General features: G+C 34.9%; 1 protein-coding gene across 1 annotated transcript; it reads right to left on the bottom strand.

Annotated features, from left to right (window-relative positions):
* Nucleotides 1-6,592: 6,592 nt before the first annotated feature.
* On the bottom strand, nt 6,593-6,988 carry LOC138347356 (uncharacterized). Its single transcript, XM_069295476.1, has one exon. The coding sequence runs from the start codon at nt 6,986-6,988 to the stop codon at nt 6,593-6,595; it is 396 nt and encodes a 131-aa protein (XP_069151577.1).
* Nucleotides 6,989-11,204: the final 4,216 nt, after the last annotated feature.

Genomic DNA, 11,204 nt, shown 5'->3' with positions numbered 1-11,204 from the left:
GGATCTTAGACTAATGTCTTTTGTTAGTTTGCATATCTAAGTTGCATCATATGATTCTCAATACTCTTTGCTCATATCCTCATTGAAATGTCCATTTGTTATGTTTGTTTCTTTTTCTTCAAAATTTGTTGTTTCATTTACTTATTAAATTTATGGTCAATTTCTCTTAATGTTTACTAGATACTCTTGTACTTATTTGTACCTTTATTACTATTATTATTACAAATGTTGTGGTTGTTGTTGTTAGTATGGTTTTCAATCATGGTATTATGTTGTTATTAAATTGAGAAGGTTTTAAATGGAAACATGAGCGGTTAAACCTTTAACTTGTTTAAGATTGAGGCATTATTAGACAATGCTAGTCTAGTGTCACGGACTTAGAGTCTTTGCTAAGACTCCGTGCGACACTAGAAGGTTCTAGAGTTCTCTGCAAACCTCTTCAAGACTCTAGATCCTTCCGCCCCTATTTGAACGCTAAATCAGGTTGGAATTGTGGCGAGACGTCACACTAGGCTCTACTAGGAGCCCAAGTGATCTTGGAGGAAGGTTGTTTAACGCTAGTGATTGATCCTGCTATAACGTACTTCTACCTATTATAATATAGTACCTGCAAATGAACTGGCTAATATAATTTTTTAGAGAGTTCATAGAATTACTATTTTTGAACATGGTCTGTGTGTATTTGTACATAAACTTTGAAGATTATACGGCTAGTTAAGGCTACAAGTTTTATAACTATGATATATTTGGTATATTATATTGCACCCTTTATTTGTCTCTTTTAATTTTCCTCTTCTAACCATGTTGTTAGTGTTGAGATTAAATTGAACTCGAAAAATTAGATATACTTAAATAAAGACACTGAAGGATGTGATCTTGTGGTCAATAAATTGGATTGCACATAATGATGTCTCATATTTAAGTTCTAGGATAGACCAAACTCTAGGTAATTTTTTCTCATTAATTTTAGTCTGGGTAAACAAAGTTAATTATTAATTGTTGCTGGCGGAAGGTGACATATGTTTCATAAAATTAATCAAACTATACACTAGTTAATCTGAAATACATTTCTAAAAAAAAAACAAGTATTCAATATGTGACATGTCACGACACTTGTTCGTTGTAGAGACACCCACTCTAATCCTTTTGTGGGAGAAAAAACTAACAATTCAAGCTTAACCCGACAATAAATTAACCAATTAATGATTGAAATAGTAAGGAAATAGTCTTAACAACAATCAAAAGTGTGAGTTCCCATAATGTCACAATCCAATAACGACAACCAATGAAGAATTTAAAATTCCCTAGAACCCAAACTTCATTGTACTGAAACATCTAACAATCTAGGATAGAGGATACAACCCCCCTCCCAACTGAAGCCGCTAAGCAGCCGCTTGAAGATTGCATGTTCTCAATAAAGAGAGAGAAATAACAGTAACAACACACAATAATCGTGTACTAATAGGATCAGTTAATTTCGATATATGAAATATGGATAGGCACATAAGACACAATCTCAACACAACATATCATATTCCAAAATCTATACACATAATAACATGAATTATCACAACACAACAAAACAAGTTTGGTTCTCTCACAGAACCCACTCATACACACATTTATTGTACCAATGTGGTATCCGATCCCAAATGAGTGTATCGACGTAGTATCCTATCCCAAGTTAGTGTACAGTGTGGTAGCTGTTTCAGATATTAGTGTACCGGCGTGATATCCGATCTCAAACATAGCCACATAGCACAATCATAAATAACAATGAATCGCATTCAAATTAACATGTACACTTATATATGTAACCTATTCATTACATGTGATTGACAACATCCTACCTTTCATATTATGCCTTTTCAACTTTCCTAATCATATATCGTTTATGTACTACTAATGATGCAGTTATCAAGTACATTTAACATATATGGGAAAGCAAAATCATCACCTACCTCGATTCGACCCCTAAGAACTCTAGAAAATTGAAGCTTCTCTTTGGTTATGAATTCTAACTTGTTCTTTAGTCTAAGCAGATAGTAAAACACCATAATCAACTAAAGATGACCTAACAATATTCAAGTTATCACCCCTACCTAACCCTAAGTTATTCTCATGATAATTTCAACCATCAAGGGTTCTTTCCACCATTAACTTAAGTTAAAAACTATCAATTTGTTGATACAGGACAATTGATAGTGGAAGATTGAAGAAGAAGAAGAAGAAGAAGAAGAATAATGTTATATAGAGAGTTTCATCTTCATGTATTTTACAATGTATATTCTACATTACAATGTACAAACTACTCATGTATATATACAATCAATTAGCTAACTAACAATGTAAATGCACCAATCGTAAAAGAACAGCTGGCTAACAAACTAAGCTTAACAATTAACAACTAACAACTAACTAGTTAACTAACTAATTGAACTTTAACTAACTAACTAATTCAACTCTTATCAATACTTTTATCATATTCCTCAATACCCCCCTTAAAGCTAGGAGATATGAAGATGTCCTTCATTTCGATCTTGGAAACCAAATATTCATGTTGCAATCGACCAAGTCCTTTAGTGAATACATCAGCAGGTTGTTCAGTAGTAGCCAAGTGTTGAATGGATATGTAACCTCTTTTAACCTTTTCTCTAATAAAATGACAATCAATGTCAATATGTTTTGTCCTCTCATGGAAAATAGGGTTAGAGGCAATCTGAATAGCAGCAGTGCTGTCACTATGTACAATAATAGGCAAGACAATAGGCATGTCTAATTCACGAAAGAGACCAATTAACCATGTAACTTCAGCAACAGTAGAAGCCATGCTTCTATATTCTGCTTCAGCAGAACTTCTGGATACTGTAGATTGCTTCTTAGACTTCCAAGAAAGTAAGGATTCTCCAAATGTAACCATATATCCAGTAATGGATCTCCTAGTATCAGGGCATGATCCCCAATCAGCATCACAAAAAGCCTGTAAGGAACCAGAATCCTGAGCAGATAACAGAATACCTAGGCCAGGTTGTTGTTTAATGTATCTGACAACTCTAATAGCAGCATTCATATGAGATTGCTTAGGAGCATTCATGAATTGGCTTAAGTTTTGAACAGCATAGGACAAGTCAGGTCTAGTAATGGTTAAGTAGATCAATCTCCCAACCAATCTTTGATACTCACCAATATCTGATAATACAGGATCAGATGTAATTCCTACATGCTTGTCAAAAACTGCAGTAGTGAGCTTTCCATTCATCTCAACAGGTGTGGCAATAGGTTTAGATCCACCTAAACCCAAGTCTGAAATAATCTCCAATGCATACTTTCTTTGATGCATGAGAATTCCTTCCCTGTTTCTGGCAAACTCTATCCCTAGGAAATATCTCAATGATCTTAGATCTTTGATCTTGAAGTTATCCTTTAAGACTTGTTTGGTGTCATTGATTAGTGTGATGTTACTGCCAGTGGCTAACAAATCATCAACATAAACCAAAACAATCACAATACCTTCATTAGACTTCTTGATCAATAAAGAGTAATCCAAATGGCTTTGCTGAAATCCAGCAACTAATAGTGCCTGAGTCAATTTCACATTCCACTGTCGTGAAGCTTGCTTAAGTCCATACAATGACTTAAGCAACTTACACACAGGTTGATCCCCAGCATGCAGATGAGAGAATCCTTGAGGTATCTGCATATAGACTTCTTCTACCAAGTCACCTTGCAAGAATGCATTATAAACATCCATCTGTTGGACATCCCATCCCTTAGATGCAGCTAAAGTGAGCACTGTTCTAACTGTGACCATTTTAACAACTGGAGAAAATGTCTCCTAGTAATCTAAACCTTCTTGCTGGCTGTATCCTTTGGCTACAAGTCGGGCTTGGAATCTTTCAACTTCACCATTTGCCTTGTACTTAATCTTGTACACCCATTTGCAACCTATAGCCTTTTTGCCAATAGGTAGAGTTACTACCTCCCAGGTTTTATTCTCTTCCAATGCCTGTATCTCTTCTTTCATGGCTGCTACCCACCTCTTATCTTTGGCAGCTTGATGGTAGAACTTAGGCTCAGTGCCAACTGAAAGATTGGCAATGCAACATTGATAAGAGGGAGACAAATTTCTGTAATCAATGTTATTTTCCAGAGAGTACAAACAATTGGACCTTGATCTAGACTTGAATGTGGTAACAAAATCCTTTTGCCAAAAAGGAGGCCTAGAAGTTCTAGTTGATTGTTGTCTGTTGGAGCTCAAAAGTGAATCATCCGTAGTTGGTTGATCCTGCTGATGATGATCCTCAAGATCATTGGCAAATCCATTGTCAACATTATCAATGGGATCGTCTATGGTTGGTTGATCCTGTTGAAGATGATCCTCAAGATCATCAAATCTGACTGGCAAATCTGAAGATTCAATGGATGATACACTGTCTTGTATGTCATCAAAACACTGAGTTTGAAAAGGAAAGATAGATTCATTAAAAACCATATCTCTACTGACAAAGAAGACTCTATTTTGTAGATCATAGAGTTTGTATCCCTTCTGTGTAGTACCATAACCCATAAGTACTGATTTGATGGCTCTAGGACCAAATTTATCAAATCTCAACAATGTAGTTGCATAACACAAACATCCAATGATCTTCATGTAAGACAAATATGGAGGTTTACCAAACATCATTTCAAAAGGAGACTTATTAAGTAACACAGTGGATGGAATTCTATTGATGATATGAACAGCAGCTAAAACACATTCTCCCCAAAACCTGATTGGAATATTGCCTTGAAATCTAATAGCTCTTACTGTCTCCATTATGTGTCTATGTTTTCTTTCCACTACACCATTTTGTTGAGGTGTATATGGACAAGAACTCTGATGTTTAATTCTTTGAGATTCAAACAGTTCACTCACTTGAGCATTAAAAAACTCTCCACCATTATCTGATCTAAAGATTTTAACTTGAACATTGAATTGAGTCTTAACCATAGCAAGGAACTGTTTCAATATGGTAGAGACATCAGACTTGAGATGCATGAGATATATCCATGTCCATCTAGAGTGATCATCAACCAAAGTAAGAAAGAGCTTCATTTTATTATGAGTTGTAATCTTGTAAGGCCCCCATACATCCATGTGAACTAAATCAAAACATTGTGTACTTCTAGTACTGCTATTAGGAAATGGTAGTCTGACTTGTCTAGCTAATGGACAAATATTGCAACATTTCAACTGAAAATCCCTTTTATGAGCAAATATGTCTATCTTCCTGAGAACACTCATAGGAATGTGACCTAGCCTCTTATGCCAAACCTCACCTTCAGCAGAATTCTTCACTGCAACAAAACTTCTATGCTGTCCAGTGTCTATCAGTTGTGATGACTTTAAGATGTATAGACCACCTTTTTCTTCACCAATCTCCTTCACTTTCCCAGTGAAGAGATCCTGAAGGAGAAAGAAATCAGGATAGAAAATTGCACAACAATTCAATTGCCTAGTAAGTTTAGCCACTGAAAGAAGATTGAAGTTAAGTTCTGGCACATATAAAACATTCTTAACTACTTCACCTCCTTGTAGTTGAGAGCAGCCTGAATGTGTGACTTTAGTTGAATCACCATTTGGAAGCTGAACATTTCCTGAACTCTTTACTGTTGATCCATGAGTTAGCAAGTCTTTAGTTCTCACCATATGATCAGTTGCCCCACTACCAACAATCCAATCAAAACTAGTAGTTGAAGGAGTAAACTGAGAATGTCCTGCAAATATACCTGTTGTATTGGCACTACTATTGGTAGATACTGTATTTCCCTTATGAATCAATGACTTGTTCATCATCTGTAAAACTTGTTGGTATTGATCAGGTGTAAAATGTTGAGATAAAATAGCTCCTGAACCACTTGAACTTGGATTACTTTCATATTGTTGTGACATCTGATGTGAACCACCACTCTTAAACTGCTGCATCTGATCTACAATATTACCATTAGTTGAGCTACCTGGATTGTTAAATTGAGGATTGTAGTCTGTTGTCATAATATTTGCTTGTCTCTTCCCCTTATAATTGGTAGGATAGCCTATTAACTGATAGCAAGATTCCTTTAGATGTCCATGTTGGTGACAGTGAATACAGTACTTTAGCTTGTTACAATTAGCTCTATTTTGTCCTTTCATATCACAATGATCACAATACAAATATCCACTTCTCTGTTTGTTAAACTTCACATTTCCACTTCGATTACCCTGACCATTAAAATTGTTCCCTCCATATCTACTAGTGAACAAAGCTGTAGAATCCATTTGACCTCCTAAATTATAGTGATCTCCACTTAACTCTCTTTGACTTTCATCTTGAATTATCATAGCATAACATTGATTAACAGTTGGAGTTGTATTCATCATGAGAATTTGGCTTCGAGCATGACTATAATTGTCATTCAAGCCCATCAAAAACTGCAGAAGCTTCTGTCTAAGCATGCTATTAACATATTCTTTAGATCTTTCACAATTACAAGATGGAGGAGGAACAATTGAATCAAATTCATCCCACAGATCTTTCAACTTGGAATAGTATACTGAGACTGGAGAAGTACCTTAAGTATGTGTAACAATCGACTTGTGTAAGTGAAATATCCTAGACATATTCACTTTGTCAAATCGTTCCTTCAGATCACTCCAAACCAGTGATGCATTAGAACAAAATAGGATTCCACTCATCAATTCCTTGCTCACATTGTTCATAAGCCATGAAAGCACCATTGCATTACATCGATCCCACTGTTTCTTCTCAGAATCGACTGTGTAATCTTCACGTTTGATGCTGCCATCAATAAATCCCAATTTATTCTTTGTTAGCAATGTTAACTCCATTGCCCTGCTCCACAAAGTATAATTCTCCATCCCTACAAGTTGAATCCCAATTTGAACTGCACCTGTGATATCAGAAGAAGACAAATACAGAGGGTGTGTATGATCGATTTTGCTTGCCATTATTACCTCTCCCGATCTACAGATCCAGAGATCAAAATGAGCTAGAATTTATCAGAGATTGTACTCCCGTTGTGATACCATATCAATTTGTTGATGCAGGACAATTGATAGTGGAAGATTGAAGAAGAAGAAGAATGTTATTGAGAGAGTTTCATCTTCATGTATTTTACAATGTATATTCTACATTACAATGTACAAACTACTCACGTATATATACAATCGATTAGCTAACTAACAATGTAAATGCACCAATCGTAAAAGGACAGCTGGCTAACAAACTAAGCTTAACAATTAACAACTAACAACTAACTAGTTAACTAACTAATTGAACTTTAACTAACTAACTAATTCAACTCTTATTAATACTTTTATCATATTCCTCAATAAAAACCTTTTTTTCCAAAAACATAACCTAGATTCTAAAGATTAAGAATTAAATTACAAGTTGAGGAATTAACTAACTTATCTTTATGAAGAATTGAGTAAATATAGAAGGAAACTGCCTCAAATCGCTCTTCCTAGTTCTTAGAAAATTTTTTGAGACTTTTCTGCATAAAGCCTCGACTAACCCCGCTATATCAGTCCAACCCACTATAGCAGCCCGCTTGCTACAACATGAATTATTTCATCCCGCTATAACGATGTCATACCCGTTATGATGGCTTGCATTGAGACATAACCTCGTAATTCCTCTGCCAAACCTCCATTTCGCAACTACCTTAGAATCTCAACATTTCAAGCTAACCTCTTTATGAAAATCGATAACGAGAGTTTTACCCTTCCAAATTCGATTCGAAAGGCCTTATGAACTTCTTAGTGTCTCGACTACTAGAAAAAATAAATCAAGCCTAGACGTACCACCCCACTCGTTCACCGATGGCCCTTGACCTCAACTTGCTTAGATCACATCTGAAACTCCCTAAAATGTTTAAGTCATTCTAGCTCGATTTCTTCCACATTGGCCAATTGTTATGAGTTGGTGTACTCATCTTCTCTTTATTTTTGAAGTTAGTGAGCCTAATTTAGGAGACAAGTTCTCTTTATTATGTTATTTTCAGTGCTTAGTTATCCGTGTTTCAAATAAGGCCTACTAACTTCAAATCTAAAGAGAAAATGAGTACACCAAGCTCTGTAAGGTAAAGAGATATATAGCAAAATTCTTTCAATTCATTCTTAAATTAGCTTTTTGTATGAGATATACGTGTTTGTTCATGGTGGTTGCACTATTGTAACTTCATTGATCATATTAATTTTTTTCATATATTTGGATTTTGACTATGTTTTTACTATAGGTAACCAAAGATCTCAAGCTGTTAGGAAGGAAAACCTTTCTTTTCAAGCACTGATTGTAAAGTGTATTGGCCACTAAAATGTTATGGTGACAAATCCATTCTGTTATGTCAAGGATGGTTCAAGCATATGACAAATTACTCCATTTTTTGGTAATTGCCTTTAAAATGACCTGTATGTCTTCTTCATATGCAGATGTAGAAATCAATTATACTTCTGCATCAGATGAAAAATGATCTGCTTCTGAGGCTGAATAGGAAGAAAAGTCAACAGATAAAGTACATTACATAGTCCAGGTATTGTTGACTAACTGTTCCCAAGATGAAGACTTTCAGGATTGCCCTACTTTGTTGCCTAGAATAAGAAAACAAATGCATTGACTAAAATTGATACCTTTATAGACTTATAAGAGAATATTTGTTGTGATTGGTAGAGCACAAGAGGAACGATAGGAGAAATATACCCTAAGAGTAGATCCCTTAAGTAGTTCATACTTCATACCATCAACTTTAAATCTTTGATGGCAAACATATACGACATATATTATATCAAAACCATAATTAATATTCTTAACAAGTTTTAAGTAAAACACTACTAGTCTTTTATATTTGACAAATAACTAGAAAAAAATTAGATCTGTATTAATTTTAGTCAATGCATTTGTTTTCTTATTCTAGGCAACAAAGTAGGGCAATCCTGAAAGTCTTCATCTTGGGAACAGTTAGTCACCAATACCTGGACTATGTAATGTACTTTATCTGTTGACTTTTCTTCCTATTCAGCCTCAGAAGCAGATCATTTTTCATCTGATGCAGAAGTATAATTGATTTCTATATCTGCATATGAAGAAGACATACAGGTCATTCAAAAGGCAATTACCAAAAAATGGAGTACAATTTTATGCACAAAGTAAGTAAATTGTAGTATTTCTAATTACTAGTCCTTATCCTCGTCAAGTCATGTATGTCACGATTGGAATCTAGATCCCAGACGAGACCGGCGTCGTTGACCTCTCAGAGGTAGCATACAAGCCTACTTACGTCATTCTTACTTTACATAGGTTAATTTTAGCGGAAAATTTCAAACTTTTTTTTTCTTAACATACTTATAAAACATTCTTATTAATACGTAATTGTTCACCATCAACCATCTAACATTAAGAGATAAGCAACTGAAAGAAATAGTCCAATTCTTATTAAGTGTATAATTGTCAAAATGGCACCAATACATAGTCTGAATAAAAACAGAAAAGAAACGCTAGTAAAACATGCTCCACTAGCTCAACTCTAAAACTAAGCTAGAATATAAAACAACAGCATCCTTGAAAGCATGAGAACCTACCAAAACCGGATGAATGCTGGACGCCCGGATAACTGCAGCGATGATCCTGTAGCTCTATCGTCTCCCTGTGCCTGCACCTAAAATATTAGAGTTTGTATAGGGTTAGTACACACTTGTACTAAGTATGGGTATATGCAAGCACACACCAAGGACATGCATGAGAAATAATACCTATTTCCTAACAACATGATTTTTGGAAGTCAAGTCAGTGGACTTGCCAAATTGAGATTAGGAAAGTTTACAAATTTGGATTAGAAAAGTCAATGAGCTTTACAAATTTGGAATAGGAAAGTCAGTGAGCTTTCCAGATTTGGAATAGGAAAGTTATGCCATGAGAATAACATACATCATCATACTTTTCACATTTTCACACAGCACATAACATTTTACGCATAGCACATATCATATAGCATACATCACATTTTGCGTGTAGCACATAACTTCTTTAATATAATTCATTCATATGCCATGAGACCTTGGAATCATGGATTTAACATCAAGACATCTCAGAAATGAGGGCTCAACAGATGAGACCTCAACTAGAGAGTCTTCATTAGCAAACACAGAGTCTGCTTCGTTCATTCATACGTACTCCATTTCATTTCATTCATAGGCCAGTGTAAAACACCAGCTATACCTAGGATGTAGTTTAAGACTTTCATTAGGTTCGTAGTGCAATGACCAAGAATGACCTAATGTCATTACTTGAATGAGTAAGTCACCATTCCCTGGACTATGCAGTGTTCTGCTAACTTTTATTTTTATTCAGCCTCAAAAGAAGATAATTTTTCATGTGATGCAACAGTTTAATCGGTTCATACATCAGCATATGGAGTAGGCATAAAGGTTATTCAAATGTCAATTTCCAAAAATGGAGTAAATTATCATCTGCTTGAACCAATTTTGACATAAAAGAATGGATCTTTTACCATAGCATTTTAGTGTCCAATACACTTTACAATCAGTGTCCGAAAAGAAAGGCTTCATCCTAACAACTTGAGATCTTTGATTTTCTATAGACGAAAACATAGTCAAAACCCAAATATATATATATAAAAAAAAGATGGAATAATGCACAAGTACCTCCTCAATCTATGTCCGAAATCCCAGAGTCACACTTATACTATACTAAGATCCTATTACCCCCTCCCCCCACCTCTGAACTTATTCTATAAGTAATTTTCTACCCTTTTCGTCCTGCATGACACTAGCTTGAAAAAAAAAGTCAACCAGCGTAGACCCACAAGATAGTGTCACGTAGGTCGAAAAGGTGTAGAAAATTATTAATTTAATAATTTCAGGGGGTAATAGGACCTTAGTATAGTATAAGTGTGTTTCTCAGATTTCAAGTATAAGTTGAAGGGGTACTTGTGCATTATTCCAAAAAAGATCAATATTTTTAATGAAGTTACAATAGCGCAACCACCATGAACAAACACATATATTTCATAAAGAAAGCTTATTTAAGAATGAATTGAAAGAATTTTTCTACATTTCTTTTTATATGACAGAGCTTGGTGTACTCATCTTCTCTTTATTTTTGAAGTTAGTAAGCCTCATTTAGAAGGCGAGTTCTCTTTATTAT

This window comes from Solanum lycopersicum, chromosome 3 (genome assembly GCF_036512215.1).
Source record: "Solanum lycopersicum chromosome 3, SLM_r2.1".
Classification (NCBI taxonomy): Eukaryota; Viridiplantae; Streptophyta; class Magnoliopsida; order Solanales; family Solanaceae; genus Solanum; species Solanum lycopersicum.
Note: the sequence above shows the minus strand (reverse complement) of the source record. Positions and strands in the feature narration are given on the sequence as shown.